The sequence below is a fragment of the Thamnophis elegans genome, chromosome 14 (assembly GCF_009769535.1).
Source record: "Thamnophis elegans isolate rThaEle1 chromosome 14, rThaEle1.pri, whole genome shotgun sequence".
Taxonomy (NCBI): Eukaryota; Metazoa; Chordata; class Lepidosauria; order Squamata; family Colubridae; genus Thamnophis; species Thamnophis elegans.
In genome coordinates this window covers 3,256,891-3,275,565 of record NC_045554.1, presented here as the reverse complement: position 1 = coordinate 3,275,565, position 18,675 = coordinate 3,256,891, and the positions used below count along the sequence as shown (strand labels likewise).

At 48.7% G+C, this 18,675-nt stretch overlaps 1 protein-coding gene across 3 annotated transcripts in view; it reads left to right on the top strand.

Moving 5' to 3' along the window:
• Positions 1 to 18,334, top strand: part of IQCE (IQ motif containing E) — a 28,910-nt gene extending 10,576 nt beyond the window's left edge. Inside the window, exons 8-18 of one of the 3 annotated variants that reach the window (XM_032230815.1) lie at positions 733 to 783; positions 910 to 980; positions 1,418 to 1,490; positions 1,751 to 1,800; positions 6,345 to 6,493; positions 8,342 to 8,397; positions 9,537 to 9,733; positions 11,096 to 11,198; positions 13,211 to 13,365; positions 15,700 to 15,800; positions 17,878 to 18,334. In XM_032230815.1, coding sequence (XP_032086706.1) covers positions 733 to 783; positions 910 to 980; positions 1,418 to 1,490; positions 1,751 to 1,800; positions 6,345 to 6,493; positions 8,342 to 8,397; positions 9,537 to 9,733; positions 11,096 to 11,198; positions 13,211 to 13,365; positions 15,700 to 15,800; positions 17,878 to 18,026 — 1,155 coding nt within the window. In that variant the 3' untranslated portion in view covers positions 18,027 to 18,334. The remainder of the gene's footprint in view (positions 1 to 732; positions 784 to 909; positions 981 to 1,417; positions 1,491 to 1,750; positions 1,801 to 6,344; positions 6,494 to 8,341; positions 8,398 to 9,536; positions 9,734 to 11,095; positions 11,199 to 13,210; positions 13,366 to 15,699; positions 15,801 to 17,877) is intronic. The other 2 variants (XM_032230816.1, XM_032230817.1) reach the window with 2 other exon arrangements.
• Positions 18,335 to 18,675: the final 341 nt, after the last annotated feature.

The window sequence follows — 18,675 nt, the reverse complement described above, 5'->3', positions numbered from 1 at the left end:
ACCGGTCAGTCCTAGAGGAGATCAACCCTGACTGCTCTTTAGAAGGCCAGATCCTGAAGAGGAAACTCAAAGACTTTGTTCCACCTAAGGAGAAGGAAGAAGGACTCCCTGGAGAAGAGCCTCATGCTGGGAAGGATGGAGGGCAAAAGAAGAAGGACTACAAGGCCATCCAACTGGTCAGTCCTAGAGGAGATCAACCCTGACTGCTCTTTAGAAGGCCAGATCCTGAAGAGGAAACTCAAAGACTTTGGCCACCTAAGGAGAAGGAAGGACTCCCTGGAGAAGAGCCTCATGCTGGAAAGGATGGAGGGCAAAAGAAGAAGAAGGGGATGGCAGAGAAGGAGGTGGCTGGATGGAGTCACCGAAGCAGCCGGCGTGAGCTTCAATGGACTCCAGAGGATGGCAGAGGACAGGAAGGCCTGGAGGAACGTTATCCATGGGGTCGCGATGGGTCGGACACGACTTTGCAGCCAACAACAACAACAACCCATCACACCTGATCCATCACAAGACCCTCCCCTGACATGACCTTCCCATCACAAGACCTACTGAACACACAAAGCCCTTATAAGCAGAACACCAATGCTGACGTCCCCCTCAACTCCACTGAAGAGATTACCTAGCCTGGTAACGAAACATTCGGGAACCAACCCACAAGCTCAGAGAACAAACCTCCATCCTCCCAGTTCATTAATCAGGAACGCTGAAGTGTTTTGTGTTTTTCTTTTCCAGTATTCTGAATTTAGCTGGGTACGGACAGAACAGAAGAACGACAGCAGCTTGGTAAATGCACCTTTTTGCCCTTCCCCCCACCCCCTCTCTTCTGCCTTTATCGCTTTCCAGAACCAGGAAAGTACAATAAAGAAGCAACCTATTCTTCTTTCCCCCTCTCTTTCTCTCTCGGAATAGATGATAAATGGTTTGAAGCAGAAGATTCTCAGGCTAGAACAGCAGTGCAAGGAGAAAGACAACACCATTAAGTATGGAGAAGCTGTTGATTATTTCTCCCCCCCCCCCCGCCTCTTCCTTCTTGCAGAAGACCCAAGTTTCAAGGGACCCAAGGGACTTCTGGCCACAGGGCTCTCCTGCGTTTGGCCAGAATGGTATAAGGACTCCCGCCTTGAGCCAGGGGTTGGACTAGAAGACCTCCAAGGTCCCCTTCCAACTCTGTTATTCTGCTCATGAAAGCCGAACGCAGGCTGGGGGGGCGCAGAATAGGAAAATGATCCCTGTGTTCTCTTGACTTGTTTGTTTTGACTTCTCCCTGTCTCGCATCCGTAAGGGTCTGAAAAGTGGGATCTAGTCATAACATTGATAGCGATCCATCCGCATGCTTAAGAAATCTTTAGGGGGGTTAACCTCTGCTTCTTTGGACTGTGCCAATCCTCCTCCTTCTGTGTCTTGTTTCCCACCAAAGTCAACTCCAGGCAGACATGAAGAATACCAACATGGAAGAAATGACTGTCGCTCTGCATACTTCCTACCAAGAGGTAGGAAAAAAGGATTTGAAAGAGAGAAACCTCCTTAAAAGCATTCGGTTAAACGTTGCTTGCTGCAGTTCTGTGGGCTGTGGGGCTCTTCTCTATGCTCAGGAACTCCTGAGCATAGATAAGATTAAATGATTAAAATGAACTCCCCCAGAAAACGGGGGGATGTCCATAGCCTTGGCTTCTTTCGGGGCCACCTGACGAGAGCTCGGCTCCTTCCCCATGAGGTTGCTAGCTTGGTTAATATTCTTTCCCCTTTTCAGATCCGGCGCCTCCAGAACCTGCTGACACGCTCAAAAGTCGTGCAACGGAAGTACGTGTATTACTTTGGGGCTTTCTGCCTGTGCTTAACTTTTTCCTGGCTAGTTTCTATTCTTCACTAATTGCTGTGCAGGAAGAGAAATGTAAAGGCTTTTTTTTAAAAAAAGGTCATTGGCTAAGTGTCGTTCTCTTTGTTTAGCTGAGTTAGCAGACTGGTGATTCTTGTAACACTCATAAGAAGCTGTCATTTTCCCTTAAAAATGGCAAAAGAATATCTATCTATCTGTCTATCTTATGGATGGATGGATGGATGGATGGATGGATGGATGGATGGATGGATGGATGGATGTCTATATCCATCCATCCATCCATTTATCTTATATATGTATGTATGTCTATGTCTATGTCCATCCATCCATCCATCCATCTGTCTATCGTATGTATGTATGTATGTATGTATGTATGTATGTATGTATGTATGTATGTATATGTCCATCCATCCATCTATCTATCTGTCTATCTTATATATGTATACATGTATGTATGTCTATGTCCATGGCCATCCATCCAAACATCCATCCATCCATCCATCCATCCATCCATCCATCCATCCATCCATCTATCTATCTTATATATGTATGTATATGTATTTCTATGTCTTTGTCCGTCCGTCCGTCCGTCCATCCATCCATCCATCCATCCAGCCATCCATCTATCTATCTATCTAACTAACTGCGCAACTATCTTAGTTTCTTTCTTTTCTTTCATCTTTTTCTTCTCTCTTTGTATGGGATATGCATGAGACACGTATGAGATGAATGAATGTCCCACTTTTTATTATCATATTGTTGTAAATTTTTGTGTTTTAACTCTTACGTGGGGACTGTTTGAGGGAGTGCATGAGTATGTATGATTCGGAGGACCTGCCGGGAGATGCGGGGGCCATGGGGGTGGTTGGGGGGACCAGAGACACGGGAGAGGGTCGGGGTATTACGGTCGTAACAGGGAGGGGCAGATACGGCGGGGACTTTAGGGCAGGCCATTACCGGGGAAGGAGGGTTCGCTACATTACAGAGATCCCTCCTTCCGGCCCTATGAGTCCCACTCCGAGACCAGATGGCGCAAGTGATCAGGACCCTGGACTCAGGCTGCTGTCGCTAAATGCCAGGTCTGTAGTACACAAAGCTCCTCTCGTCCGGGACTTAATTTCAGACGAGAGGGCAGACCTGGCATGTATTACTGAAACCTGGCTGGGCCCAGAGGGAGGAGTCCCCCTTGTAGAGCTGTGCCCAGAAGGATTTCAGGTGCTGCACCAGCCGAGAGCCCAGGGAAGGGGTGGGGGTGTGGCTATTGTTATCCGGGAGTCGTTAGCTCCTCGTAGGGTCCCTGCTCCGGAGCTTGTCGGGTGTGAGTCTCTGCTGATAAAGTTGGACCTCAAGGGTCAAGTGGGTCTGCTGTTAACGTACCTGCCTCCCAACAGCGTTGCAGCAGCCCTCCCCTCGCTCCTCGAGTCGGTAGCCGAGCTGGCAATTGAGTTCCCTAGGTTGATGGTCCTGGGGGACTTTAATTTGCCGTCGCTCGGTGAAAACTCTGACGGGGCGCAGGAGTTCATGGCTTCCATGACAGCCATGGGCTTGACCCAAGTAATTCGGGGCCGCAACTTAGGAGTCCTCCTGGATCCACAGCTATCATTTGACCACCACTTGAAGGCTGTGACCAGGGGGGCATTCGCCCAGGTTCGCCTGGTGCGCCAGTTGCGACCCTACCTGAATCGGGAGGCTCTCACAACAGTCACCCGGGCCCTTGTGACCTCTAGGCTGGAATACTGCAATGTGCTCTACATGGGGCTGCCCTTGAAGAGTATCCGGCGACTTCAGCTAGTACAGAACGCGGCCGCGCGAGTGATTGTGGGTGCACCTCGGTTCACCCACATAACACCTATCCTCCGCGAGCTGCGCTGGCTACCTGTCGAGCTCCGGATGCGCTTCAAGGTGCTACTAGTCACCCATAAAGCCCTGCATGGTAGTGGATCTGGATACTTGAGAGACCGCCTCCTGCCAATTACCTCCCTGCGACCAATAAGATCACATAGATTAGGCCTCCTCCGTATTCCATCGGCCAGCCAGTGTCGGCTGGCAACTACAAGGAGGAGGGCCTTCTCAGTAGTAGCCCCGACCCTTTGGAACGAGCTCCCCGTGGAGATTCGTACCCTCTCCACCGTCCAAACCTTCCGCACAGCCTTGAAGAACTGGCTAGCCCGTCAGGCCTGGGGACAAGGATAGTTGCCCCTCCCGAATGATGAATGTATGTTGTTTACTATTTTTATTATATGTCTCTATGTTTAATGTTTGTATTCCCCCTCCCTGATTTTATGTGAGCCGCCCTGAGTCCCCTCAGGGAAAAGGGCGGCCTACAAATATTAATAAAATCTACAAAAAAAATCTACAAAAATCTATCTATCTTATATATGTATGTATATGTATTTCTATGTCTTTGTCCGTCTGTCCATCCGTCCGTCCGTCCGTCTCTGTCTATCGTATGTATGTATGTATGTCTATGTCTGTCTGTCCATCCATCCATCCATCCATCCATCCATCCATCCATCCATCTATCTATGTATATTTATTTCCTTTGTCTCTGCTCAGAATGAAAGCGCGTTGTGCCTGATTTGCCACGGTTGTTAAGCGAAGCACTGGTCAAACGAGTTGCACGTTATGAGCTTTGGACGATTTCCTCCCAATCTTCCTTCCCTTTCTAGCTTGTGTTCAAATCCTGCCTGTAACCCCACAAACTCTGCAAAAACCATTTTCCTGAACTTTGAGGCTGGGAGTTGAGTTGCAATTCTTGGCTGTCTCCTTCCTCGCTGCTTGAAGGAGCAAGCTGAGTGAATAACGTGGCTTCAAGAGCGCTTAGCGCATCCCAACCCTAACCCTTCTACCTCTTTTGATGGCCACTTCTAGGGAAATCCACAATCAAGTCTTCCATTTTTGCACAAAAGGCCTCGAGGCTGATTGCCAGCCTCCATAGTTCAAATGCAAACCACGGGACGGATTGTGTTTTGAGTTCATTGTCACAATTAAAAATAACCTTTTTTCCTCCCCTAAATCCCAGAGGTTGATTAATAAATACGCTTCGTTAACATTTGGGAAGTCCAGGCAGAGATGTTTTCCTCAGGCTCCCGATTGCTAAAGACTTTGAAAAAAAATACTTTTTTTATTTTCCATTTTCATAACATTTAATCACATGTATACTATTACATAGCCAATATCCTATTGTATTAAGTAGTAATTACATCAGTTCCTCTTGTCATCAACGCCCAGAAAGATAAAAACCCATTATTGGCTCTTCTGCTCTCCATACACCTTTCTTCTGCCTCTCTCCTACCTCCTTTCTTCCCTCCATCATCCTTTTCTATTCTACTTCCCCTTCCCTTCTCCTTCTCCTCTCTCTACATTCACTCCTCCTTATCCTCCTCATCTTCCCCCCTTACCCTCTCTCCTATCCCTCTCTTCCTATCTTTCTTCTCTCCTCTGTTTCCCACTCTTCCTCTTATTGGTGTATTTCCGCTTCTGAGCAAACTCCATTCTATGTTGATGGTATTTATGCTTCCATATTGCTAAAGACTTTGAATACTAAAAGTTGCCCAGTTTCTATAAGATCAGATGAAAGATTCAGAGGAGGAAGAGATTGATGGCAGCTGAGGAAGAAGAAGATAGAAAAGGGACTATGCAATCCCAGGACAATTGGCGGATTGTGGCGCTCAAGGTAGTTTTGTGGAAACGTAGAGTATAGATCCTCCCTCCCTCCTCTTTTTTCTTTCTCTCTTTTTCTTCCTTCCTCCTTCCTTCCTCCCTTCTTTTTTCCTTCTTTTCTTTCTCCTTCCCTCCCTCCTCTTTTTCTTTCTCCTTTTTTTCCTTCCTTCCTCCCTCCCTCCCTTCTTTTCCTTCCTTCCTTCCTTCCTTCCTTCCTTCCTTCCTTCCTTCCTTCCTTCCTTCCTTCATATGTTGGTGGCATTCTACAAATTATTAGCAATAGCAGTTAGACTTATATACCGCTTCATAGGGCTTTCCGCCCTCTCTAAGCGGTTTACAGAGTCAGCATATCGCCCCCCCAACAACAATCCGGGTCCTCATTTTACCCACCTTGGAAGGATGGAAGGCTGAGTCAACTCTGAGCCGGTGAGATTTGAACAGCCAAACTGCAGAACTAGCAGTCAGCTGAAGTAGCCTGCAGTGCTGCATTTAACCACTGCGCCACCTCGGCTCTTTAAGGGCCCCCAACAAGCCGTGCAAAATCCAGGCATTGCCCCGAGGGGCGAAATTTAGAATTTTATCTAAAATTTAAGCCAGGAGGAATGTGTAAGGAAGAGTACACCAGGGAAGCATCGTGATTTCAAACGGAAGCTGCCACCTTGATTTCAGGGGAGGGAGAGCAAAATTAAGGTAGACTCGCCTTCGCTCAATCATCAGAAAGCTCAGAAGTGTCCGTATTTTCACAAAAGCAGGCGGTCAAACTCTGGGTAAAGGAGGGAGCAAGACACTGCCACATTTCGTGTTGCCACGGGTTTCCCCCCACCCCTCTTTTTTTTGAGCCTAGAGCTTCTGAGAGCCCACGCCAGAAGATGCTCAGTACGGCGGTCTTCCAACTCTCCGAAAGGATGAAGGAGCTGCAGGAGCAGAACGAAAGGCTGAAAGCAGAGATGGATCACGCTCTGAGCAGCTTCCTCTCGTCCAGCCAAGCCAAAAGTAAGCATCCCGACCGCTCTTAACAGGTCTCCAAAACAGTGTTTCTCAACTGTGGCCACTTTTAAAGTGGGTGGGCTTCAGCTCCGCTGGGCAGGGAATTCTGGGTATTGAAGTCCATTCACCTTCAAGCTGCTCCAACCCCAGGCTTCCTTAGGAAGCAAGAAGCAGAGTCTTGCTCCCGACAAAATCTGTTTTATTTACATCACTGTGAATTCCTGTCATTCACAGTCAGCAAGGCTTGGCAAGCAGTCTTTCCAAGGAATGTTTATCCACATGAACCTTATCTCGCTTGGAGAGCTGCCAGATAAGCAAAACCTAGCGAGAATTGCTTATAATCACAAACAGAACTTTCCAGACTGAATGAACAGATTGTTTCCTGCAAAAGCCCCCTCCCCATTCGCTCCTCTTTTGTTCCCTATAGGAGGGGCCAATCACCTCCAAGGTGTGGCTTTACTCCCAAGTCGACCCTGCTTTCTTAGTCGTTCATGTCTTCCGGCAGCTCTGCGCATGAGAGCTGCCAGGCCGATCTCTGCAAAAGTTGGCAAGGAGTCTTGGAGAGTCACGAACCAATGAAGTGAATTAATGGTCTCCTGCAAACTCCACTCCCCTTTCGCTCCTCTTTTATCTCCTCTGGGAGGGGCCATTCATCATCCACCTGTGGCTTTACTCCCAAGTCGACCTTGCTTTCTTAGTTGTTCTCGTCTTCTGGCAGCTCTGCGCATGCGCGCACTGGGAACAGGCTCCAGCTGTTCCTCTGCCTCACTGCTGTCTAGCTCTTTCTCTGCCTCTGATGCAGAGCCCTCGTCTGAGCTTTCCTCGGCCCCCAAGACTGGTCCCTATTCCTCCCCACTACCTTCTCACTGTCCAACTCTACTGCCAGCTCTGCCGGCGGGTCACAACACAAGTGACCAAGGTTGGGAAACAGAACCGAGCATGGTTTAACAGACTTCATCAGGAGGTCTAACGTCGCGTGGATGAACTCTCAAAAAGAGAAAAACATTTGCGGGAACTATGAGCTGCAGTGATCCGAAAGTATCGGGGATTTGCCATACGAAGGGAGTCCCGCTTGCCTGCCCTTCCTGTCTCGAAAAGCATGGTGAAAAACTTGCTTGCTCCCAAGGAAGCAAGGGAGGAACTCCCTCTCCCAACAGCTGATCAGGGACCCTCTGAAAACTGCTCATTTATAGTCCTTCTTCCTATCGAGTGGGGCGGTGGCCGAGAGGTGGAGCTCTCGCCTCGCAATCAGGAGGCTGTGAGTTCAATCCTAGGTAGGGGCAGATTTATCTCTCTGGGCATGATGAGAATAGATCTGCCGAACAAAACTCCACATTGGCAACAGCGAAGGGCATCCGGCCAGGAAACACTCCGCTTGGTTTAGTTGCTCAGGCTCCACCCCGCAAAGGGATTAAAGACAATGACACACCTTCTCCCTATCCCTCCCTTGTTCTCTCACCCTCCCTCTGATCCTTGTGCCCAGCAGAGGCACTTAGCAATAGCAGTTAGACTTATATATCGCTTCATGGGGCTTTCAGCCCTCTCTAAGCGGTTTACAGAGACAGCATATCGCCCCCAACAACAATCCAGGTCCTCATTTTACCCACCTCGGAAGGATGGAAGGCTGAGTCAACCCTGAGCCGGTGAGATTTGAACAGCCGAACTGCAGTCAGCTGAAGTAGCCTGCAGTGCTGCATTTAACCCCTGCGCCACCTCGGCTCTCGACTTGAGCGGTGGTAAAACTCTAGCAAGGGAATACGCACCTCCGGCTTTTGCCACCAGCACCCTTCCAATGGCTGATGGGCCTCACTTTGCGTCTCCCCCATTTTGAAAACTGTGTTCCTTTTTCCTCAGATTACCTTGCTCGCCAGAGACAGAAACTCTTCCAACTGATTTCTGATGGGGAAAAAGTAAGTGAGAGTTATTCCGGAATAAGTTGGCTTTCCAAGACCCTTCCATGAGTCTTGATGAAGAATCAGAGGTCCGGGACTATCTTAAACACAGCATGATGTCTGTTAGTGACAGATGATGGTTTCATGATTAGCTTACTCTATAAAGCCTTAGTAAGGCCACACCTAGAATCCTGCATCCAGTTTTGGTCACTACACTAAAAAACAAGAGGTTGAGACTCTAGAAAGAGTGCAGAGAAGAGCAACAAAGAGGATTAGGGGACTGGAGGCTAAAACATATGATGAACAGTTGAAGGAACTGGGTATGTCTAGTTTAATGAAAAGAAAGACTAGGGGAGACATGATAGCATCTTCCAATATTTTGAAGCGCGGTTCAAATTATGCTCCAAAGCACACGAAGGCTGGACGAGGAATAATAATAGATGGAAACTTATCAAGGAGAGATTCAACCTGGAAATAAGGAGAAATTTTTCTGACAGTAAGAACAATCAACACATGGAACAGCTTTGTCTTTACAAGTTGTGGGAGCTTCATCACTGGAGGCTTTCAAGAAGAGACTGGACTGCCATCTGTCGGGAATGGTGCAGGGTCTCCTGATTGGACAGGGGCTTGGACTAGATGACCTACCAGGTCCCTTCCAACTCTGTTAATCTGTAATCTGTAACTTACCCGGTCACCTTTCGCGAGATGGCCTGGATCATGGTTAGAAACTGCTGACCAGGATTGGTTTTTTTTGGGGGGGGGCACCCAGAAGGAGAAATTTCATTCTGCTTCCTCCACCAGTTTGTTCCTAACTCCAGAAAGGGGTCCAACTTCAAAGAAAGCAGCTGCTAAATGGCTCTATTAGATTTCCTTTTGCAATCTGTCCCCTTCGCCTCTTCGGACTACCATCCCCAGCATCCCCAGCGGCGAGTAAAAGATCGGAAAGGCTGCATATTGTAGAAGGCTGCTTAGATCTTTTTTTCTTCACTCCTCCCCTTCCCCCCCAGCCGAACTGCTTCCCATTAAAGCACATTTCACTTTTCCCGGTGCTTCTAGCTCATTAGATAAGTGCAGAAAGAGGTAACTTGCAGAGAGAGAAAGAAAAAAAAAACATTTCAGGTGATCCGTGTTTCTTTTTTCTTTTTTCTCTCTTCCAGGAAGTGGAGGATGGGTTGCAACCTTCGGAGGCCAGCAGGGCGCTGTTGCTCTCTCCCACAGCCTCTGAAGAAGCGGATGGCTCCGTTGCTAAGGAATCCGATCTCTCGGAAGCGTCTGAAGCTCTCGGCAAGAACGTCGTCGTTGCGGGGCTGAGAGACCGTATTCTCGTCCTTCAGAATCAGCTGGCGGTTAAAGAGTTAAGTTCCTGGGGCTCAGCCGACAGAACCCAACTCCCGTTTAATGCAGATTTGGGGGGGGAGAAACCATCCAACTTTTCTTTCTCCCCCCTCCCTCCCTTTCCACCAGTCAAAAGTGAATACAGTGCCCAGCCTAGAAGAGATGCTTTGAATTCAGCAAGTATATCCCACAGTTGTTTTTTTCGTTAGTTATTCCTCCTCCTGCCTCTTTCTCACCAAGTTAGTATTGATTTGATTTGATTACATTTATATGCCGCCCTTTTCCCCAAACGGGACTCAGGGCGGCTCACAATTCAAATCAGGGAAGGGGGGGTACAGACAGGAAATAAAAAGACGAAACATAACAATACATAATTTAAAACACAACAGTCATACCATTCCAGGCGGGGAGGGGGCAACAGCTCTTTAGCCCCAGGCCTGTCGGAACAGCCAGGTTTTAAGGGCTTTGCGGAAGGCCTGGAGGGTGGTGAGGGTTCGAATCTCCACGGGGAGCTCGTTCCAGAGGGTCGGAGCAGCCACAGAGAAGGCTCTCCTCCGGGTAGTCGCCGGTCGGCATTGGCCGGCGGATGGAATTAGTTAGCTTCTGAAGAGTTCCTTCAGCCTGCTAAGAAAACCAAATTAGCCCTGGAAAGAATTGCATGAAGATGTTGTGTCTTGCCAGTGGCCAGCAGAGCTGGCAGCAGATTCGGACAGTGAGAAGGGACTCAGTGCAGGAATCTTGAGAGACCGCCTATTGCCAATTACCTCCACTAGACCAATTAGATCCCACAGACTAGGCCTCCTCCGAATTCCATCAGCCGGCCAGTGTCGACTGGCGACTACCCGGAAGAGGGCCTTCTCTGTGGCTGCTCCGACCCTCTGGAACGAGCTCCCGGTGGAGATTCGTACCCTCTCCACCCTCCAGGCCTTCCGCATAGCCCTTAAAACCTGGCTGTTCCGACAGGCCTGGGGCTAAAGACTCGCTGCCCCACTTCGAATGGTATGATTGTTGTGCTTTTAACTATGTATGGTTTTTTATGTTTTGTTATTCTGTTTGTATTCCCCTCCCTTTTGAGTTGTGAGCCGCCCTGAGTCCCTTCAGGGAAAAGGGCGGCATACAAATAAATGAAAATGAAAATGAAATGAAATGAAATCTTCTCCAGCACCAGAGTTCAAAGGCCTCCATCCTTTGGCGCTCAGCCTTCCTTATGGCCCAACCTCCACATTGCAACTGGGGAAACGGTCTCTAAGCGAGGACTGCTATACAAGACACCTCGGGGAGCACCTGTCGAATCACGGTTCTTCAGAATATCACCCCCCGGGATTTGATTCGTCTGTATTAAAGCCTGGCTGCGCCAATGATCCATGTCATCTTTCTGCAGGGCCGAAATCCAACAGCTGAAACAAAAGTTGAGAGGCCTGGAAGAAAACCAAGAAATCCCCTGTAGAAAGGCTGGGATTGAAGTGACACAACCTCCAGATCAGGTGAAAACGAGATCCCCTTCCAACCATTTAATTTGCTGCCATTGTCTAATATTGACAAATCTAGTTTCTGTGGAAGAGCCCGGAGGGTCTGGGCTCTTTATCTGGCTGTGGATCTCAATATTTTCTTAGCCTTTCTCCCTCCGAAGATCTTCCTGCAGCCAAGGATTGAGTTTTATATTTCTGCCGTATCGACATTCTCCTGGGGGCAAGTGATGTATGGCCTCTTGCCAATTAAGGCAGGATCAGGGAGAAGCATAGCATGATAGGAGATCAATGACAGTCAAATATGTTACGGTCAGGATCTTGGCTGGGAGATCCCTGGCTTTGCTCACCCCCCCATCTCACTTTGTGAATGGCTAGAAGCCTCTTCAATGCTGTAGCAAAACTCCAAAGTGTCTGAACTGGCGCTTAGCCTGCCTCCCCTCTTCTCTCCCCTCTTCCTTAATCCAGTGTCACTCTGGTTCCGTCAGGCATGAAAGACCAGCTCCAGTTTAACTGATTTATTGTCATTCATGCCCGTGTACCTACATCCTAGGGTAGAGGCAAATATTTCTCTCCCTGGGCACGATGAGAATATATCTGCCGGAGAGAGCTCTGCATTGGCGACAGGAAGGGCATCCGGGCAGTGGACTCTCCGCTCCATTCGGTTGCTCAGACTCCATCCCGCAAAGGATTATGGCGATCATTAAAAGAGGATGATGCCTGTGCACAAGAATCTTCTTCACTCGCGGTTAGCACCTGCTGGGAGTGAGAGAAGGGTCAGTGGCATTCAAGGGAGGTTTGGACTTGGTTGTTTGCGACTACGCAGGGATTCTAGGCCAATCCCTCTTTTAACTCCACCCCTCCGCCCCAAGGTTCTGTTAATTCAGTCTTTTCTCAACCTTAGCAGCTTTAATCTAATGTGGATTTCAACTCCCAGAGTTCCTGATCTATGCAGTCATCACTTAACAGCAATCAATCAGGGCTGTCAGAGCTGCTGCTGCTGCTAAAGTGGCTTGGTCACGTGGTGTGTGTGAAGTTTCCAAAGATGCCCTAAGTAAATTATGAGCCTCGAGACAAAGTTCAAAAGAAATCCAGTCATTTATTAGGAGCAACATTTTGGCATTTTCTTCTTCTGCGGAGCCAAATCTGAATTCCGCTTAACGGCATCTGAACTTTACCCCTCTGTCTCCCCTCCCCTCCATCTGTGTCATAAATCACATCCACCAACTGAGGTGCCGCAGCAGGCTGTGAACTTGCGCATCTCACACGCCTGCTGTAGAAATATGAGAGCCGACTCTGGCCGAAGGCATGCATGGAATTCTCCCTCCCTTCAATGTCAACTTGATGATAATCATGGAAACGCTTTACAAGTTGGCAGTGTGTTGCACAACCGCATTCTTTGCGCTGGAACTCTGGCCCCATTCCCCTGTGCGCTGCTTGGAGAATCCAAGCAATGGGTTAAATTCAGCCCCTTCACCTAGAGACTGAGTTGGAAAAAGTCACGCCTCTCTTGGCTTCCGGAAGTCAGTTTCTTAATTCAGTCTAGCCTAAGAGAGATCCCAGGCTTCCTCCTACTCAAATGTTTAATATTGTGGATATATCACTATAATCTAAAATAGCTTGGATTCTCCAGATGGTGATTTATGGAAGATTATTGCAGAGGGGGGATACGTGGCGCATGTGCTGGTTATCCTGGCCCCCCACGGATAGAACTGCCACCCCCCCTCGGGTGTTTTTATATATTAGTGTTACTGGATACTTTGGATCAGAGCTCAGGCGGCTGGAAATATTGCCCGATCACTCGGGCCAGCCTCTTGGGGCAGCCAGGGGGGGTTGATAGCGCTAGGAGAGCCAATTCGCCGTGCTTCGATAATGACTTTTCCAAAACTCAAATCCCGCGCCAGACTGCTGGTGCATCAATTGTGCCTCTTCTGCTAAGGGAGGCTATGGAAGATCTGCAACTGAGCACCGAAGCGTCCTAGCTCCCCTCATTAGATCCAGATCCTGATTCCTGCTTGTTCCACTCCTAGGCTCCGGGCTCATCTTCCAGGCTGTGCTCTCTGTCTGGAGTTGTTGGTGGCGAAGCAGGGAGGGAAGAGGAGGAAGAGGAAAGGAAGACATCAGCTCTGAGACCCGTTCAGTCTGCATCCAGGGCTCACGTCACACAAGCACCTCTTGAAGAACAGTAAGTTGGAAACGGAGGATTTTACGGTGGCCTTCATAAGCTGAGTGGTCTAGCAGCCAGCTTGTCTACGGAGATTGTTAGTCATCCAGGGTCAGGGTTAGCAATAGCAATAGCAGTTAGACTTATATACCACTTCATAGGGCTTTCAGCCCTCTCTAAGCGGTTTACAGAGTCAGCATATCTCCCCCACAGTCTGGGTCCTCATTTCACCCACCTCGAAAGGATGGAAGGCTGAGTCAACCTTGAGCCGGTGAGATTTGAACAGCCGAACTGCAGTCAGCTGAAGTAGCCTGCAGTGCTGCATTTAACCACTGCGCCACCTCGGCTCTCCAAAGGCAACCAGACCTTCTGGTTTCTTTTTCGAAGACATTTCACTTCTCACCCAAGAAGCTTCTTCGGCTCTGAACAGAAGGATTTATATTCCTTGCAGACAGCTGGTCATTTGCATCCTTTTTGGAGAGTCGCCGAGGCCACTTGGACCTGGAAGGCTCAACATGGGGGACCCTGAGGACACAGATGAACCTCCAAGTGGCCTCAATGACTCTCTAAAAGGATGCAAATGACCAGCTCTCTCTGCAAGGAATATAAACCCTTCCCCATCATCCAGTCAGAGCTGAAGAAGCTTCTTGGATGAGAAGCAAAACGTCTTCAAAAAAAAAACCCTGGAAAGTCCATCTGCCTCTAAGTTTAGTGGGTCAAAGGAAGAAAGGCAACACACACACAGTGGTGGGATTCAAATTTTTTTATTACCGTTTCTGTGGGTGTGGTTAGGTGAGCATGGTGTGGCTTGGTGGGGGTGGCAGAGCAAGGAGACTGCAAAATCCCCATTCCCTCCCGATCTGCTGGGACTCGGGAGGCAGAGAATAGATGGGGGCGGGGCCAGCCAGAGACGCTATTTACCGGTTCTCCAAACTACTCAAAATTTCCGCTACCGGTTCTCCAGAACCTGCTTAATGCCATCTCTGACACACACACCCGAAGGCCCACTCAAACAGAAACCCTAGCATCATCTAGACCAGGGGTGTCCAACCTTGGCAACTTTAAGACCTGTGGACTTTTAACTCCCACGCTGGCTGGGGAATTCTGGGGAGCCAAAGTCCACACGTCTTAAAAGTTGCCAAGGTTGGACATCCACCCACCCACCCCCTGCCTAGACGCAGTTGATCTGCATCCCTCATATACCCAGACGCGGAATCCAAACCATTTCAGCCAAAAGGCATTCCTCTACCCAACCCCCAGGCTGAGTTGCTCGCCAGCTGTTACAGCTATGCACACACACACAGACATACCCGCAGCAGCAGCAGCTGGCTCAGCTCTGCAGAACGGAGCAAGTGTCTGGATTTGGATCAGAGGCAGTGGGGTGGGGGTGGAGGCAGGAATGATGGCCCCTTTACGACTTGCTGGCTCAGGAATTCTGGGAGTTGAAGTCCAGAAGTCACAAAAGGCCTACGGTTTCCCATCCTTGACTTAGATGCTACCTACACCGGCCTCCTAAGCCAGGCCTGAAGGCCTCACCTCCTCGGTGGAGATTCGTACGGTTAGCCCTTCCTCCAGGTTGAGCATTCTCCCTTAGCACAGATCCAAGGATTTCAGTTACGGTGCATTTGTGTAGGGCAACAAATGTGCTCTCTTTTGTCAGCCTTCCAAGTATCATGTAGAATTAAATCAGAGTCCAAGGCAAAACAATCCTTAAAGTTCCAATTTAATAAAGCAGACATCTTAGGCACATCTGTGTTAATCCCAATTCTGGAAATGACGTCAGAATCCCACCCAGTTAAAAGTTCATGATCTTGTCCCCACACCCATAATCCATCATGTGGTCCAATCTTCTTCTTCCACGCTGGCATCCACACCCAGCTGCTTCCGGTCAGGTGTAAAAGTGCGGAGACAAAAGATGACCTTGGCTTCTAGTAAAGAATGACAACAACACATTCCACAATCCTACTCCTTTCTATTCCCTCCTCCCATCACCTATACTAATGAAACAGCATAATGAAATAAGAGAAAGTGTGGCAGGCCAAAATTCTAAAAGGAATATAACTGCAGGCCTGACATCTTTCTTCCCTCCCCCCCTCCTCCACACACCAGTAACATATTGCCCCCTCCCCTTCCCGGGGGTACCTGCTCTTTCCACTGTATGTTTTGCACACAGAAGCTAACCTGAGGCCAGAAAGAGCTTGCTCAACCTTGAGCCCCAATCCACAGGATGGCCAGAATTCTTACGCAGATTCTCCTTTAAGGGTTGGGTCTCCTCTGCGACTCACCGCTTTGGAATCTGAGCTTTTACGACTCTTGCCCCCTACCCCTTATCTCTTTTTTTTTTTTTTTTTGCAGGCCTCTCCCTCCCTCCAGCCCCGGGACGGAGAAAGAGAGTGAAGAGAAAGTAGGCTGGTCGCTATTCAAATTCTCCCCTCTGGTCTTCACTTCTGATTCTGGTAATTTCGCTGACTTCCCCTTTAACGTGTTTTTTTTTTTAATACATTTGCTTGATTTCACAATGGCGGCCTTCACCCCTTCGAGCTCTTTTTTAATTTAATTGAGTTTGTCAAACATGTACAAGATAACCGGCATAAGTATAAACATGGACATGAAATGAGTAATGGGGACAGAAGGACAGGGACGGAAGACATGCTGGTGCGCTTATGCACGCCCCCTTTACGGACCTCTTAGGAATCTTGGGTACAAAACTGATCTCATTTGAGAGGTGGATACAGAAGGGGGGGCTGGTGTAAGACCCCCTTGCTTGCTTGTCCTGGGGAGGGCAGTGCAGAACCAGATTTTCACTTTGAAGCTCATGATTTGGGCAGTATCTCTCAATTTTGGCAACATTAATCTGGAGCAGACCAACTCCCAGAAGCCCTAGCTGGCTGGAGCATTCTGGGAATTGAAGTCCACCCGACTTAATGTTGCAAAAATAGAGTGAAAGCCTTAGAAAAGGAAAGGAGGAAGGACAAACTATTGGATGCGGGAAGGGGAAGTTAGGGAAAACAGGAGATCCTGGCAGGCGGTCTTCCCCTTACAATCTGAGCCCCACTGGGTGGCATCTTCTAATCTTGCTCCTAGCTGGGGAAATTTCCCCCCTAGGAAATAAGTTGAGACCCATCTCTGAAGATGTCAACTCCAGTAGATAATGTTCTGACCGAGGCTTCCCAAGAGCCTGAGCAAACTCCTGGTCCCAGCTAAAGACCCTTTTATTAATTTACAGTGAATTCTGCTCATACACTTCCAGAAAACTCTTTCAAAGGAGGATTTACGGTCACAGTCCTTATCTGGCTTGGAAAGCTGCCAGGTTGATATGTGCAAAACTTGGCAAGAAGTCTCAGAGAGTCACAAACCAATTAAGCGAACTAATTGTCTCCTGCAAACTCCACTCCCCTTTCACTCTCCTTTTATTTCCTCTGGGAGGGGCCATTCATTGTCCACATGTGGCCTTACTCCCAAGTCGACCCCTGTTCTTTAGCTCTTCCCTTCATCTGGCAGCTCTGCGCATGCGCGCACTGGGAACAGGCTCCAGCTGTTCCTCTGCCTCACTGATGTCTGACTCTGAAGGCAGCTGATAACTGTCGGACGGCCCTGGCCCCCTCTCTGCCTCCGACACAGACCCCTCATCAGAGCCTTCCCCAGACTCCAGGACTGGCCCATCTTCCTCCCCAACCTTCTCACTGTCCGAATCTGCTGCCACCTCCGCTGGCTGCTGTTGAGCCACAACAGACAAGGCCTTTTATTCGGGCAGGAAGTTGGCCTGTGAATTAACCCAGCGGGTTAGTCCAGGTGACTTCGGTTGGTTCCCTCATTTGTTCTAAGTAGCGTTTCCCATCTGAGAACCAGAAGCCGGTAGCAGAGAAGCCAGAGAGGATGGTTTAGTGGTTGGGTTGTCATCGGTGACGTAGAAACAAAAATGGGCGTGGAAACCCATCCGTCTCCAAACTCCTCTGAGAATCTTCTGGTTTAAAAATAGCAATAGCAATAGCAATAGCACTTAGACTTATATACCGCTTCATAGGGCTTTCAGCCCTCTCTAAGCGGTTTACAGAGTCAGCATATTGCCCCCAACAATCAGATAGATAGATAGATAGATAGATAGATAGATAGATAGATAGATAGATAATAGATAGATAGATAGATAGATAGATAGATAGATAGATAGATAGCAATAGCAATAGCAGTTAGACTTATATACCGCTTCATAGGGCTTTCAGCCCTCTCTAAGCGGTTTACAGAGTCAGCATATCGCCCCCAACAACAATCCGGGTCCTCATTTCACCCACCTCGGAAGGATGGAAGGCTGAGTCAACCCTGAGCCTGGTGAGATTTGAACCGCCGAACTGCAGAACTGCAGTCAGCTGAAGTAGCCTGCAGTACTGCACTCTAATGGCTGTTCTCCCCCCCACCCCACCCCCTTTCAAGGCATCGTGTCTCTCTTCCTTTTGACCAGCTCTGCTTCTCTTCTTTCTTTCTTTCTTTCTTTCTTTCTTTCTTTCTTTCTTTCTTTCTTTCTTTCTTTCTTTCCAGCGAGCGCCTCCCACCGTCAGCGGCAAGCTTCCCCCTCAAAGCTCCAGCACCCGGGGGCTGAGTCAGACGACTCGGATGAGATCATCACCGTCATGTCTTCCTTCCCACGAAGGACACCTCATCTTCCAGGCTCTGGCGGTTCTGTGTGACAAGGTCCTCTGGGGTGCTCCCGGTTTGTGAACCGAAGTTTTGGGGGTTTGGCTAAAAAGAACAAAAAAAAGAAGTAAGGGGACCCCGTAATGTAGCCGTGTCCACTCGGTGGCTTTGATGTGGGTCACAGAGGCAACCCTCCCTTCCAGCTGTGTTCCCCAGCAGGCTACTGGTAGTCCTCGGCTTATGACTGCAACAGGGATGTCAAACTCAATCGCGTGGAGGGCCTAATCTGAGTTGTGTTGGACCTCGGAGGGGGGGGGGCATGGGGCGTGGCTGGGTGTGTCGCCATGGTGGAAGTGTTCTTCCTTTGTTCCTTCCTTCCTTCTTTCCTTCTTTCCTTCCTTCCTTCCTTCCTTCCTTCCTTCCTTCCTTCCTTCCATAAAGTTAGATTCCTTCCTTCCTTACTTTCCTTCCTTCCATAAAGCTAGATTCATTCTTTCCTTCCTTACTTTCCTTCCTTCCTTCCTTCCTTCCTTTCATAAAGCTAGATTCCTTCCTTTCCTTCTTTCCATAAAGTTAGATTCCTTCCTTCCTTACTTTCCTTCCTTCCATAAAGCTAGATTCATTCTTTCCTTCCTTACTTTCCTTCCTTCCTTCCTTTCATAAAGCTAGATTCCTTCCTTCCTTTCCTTCTTTCCATACAGC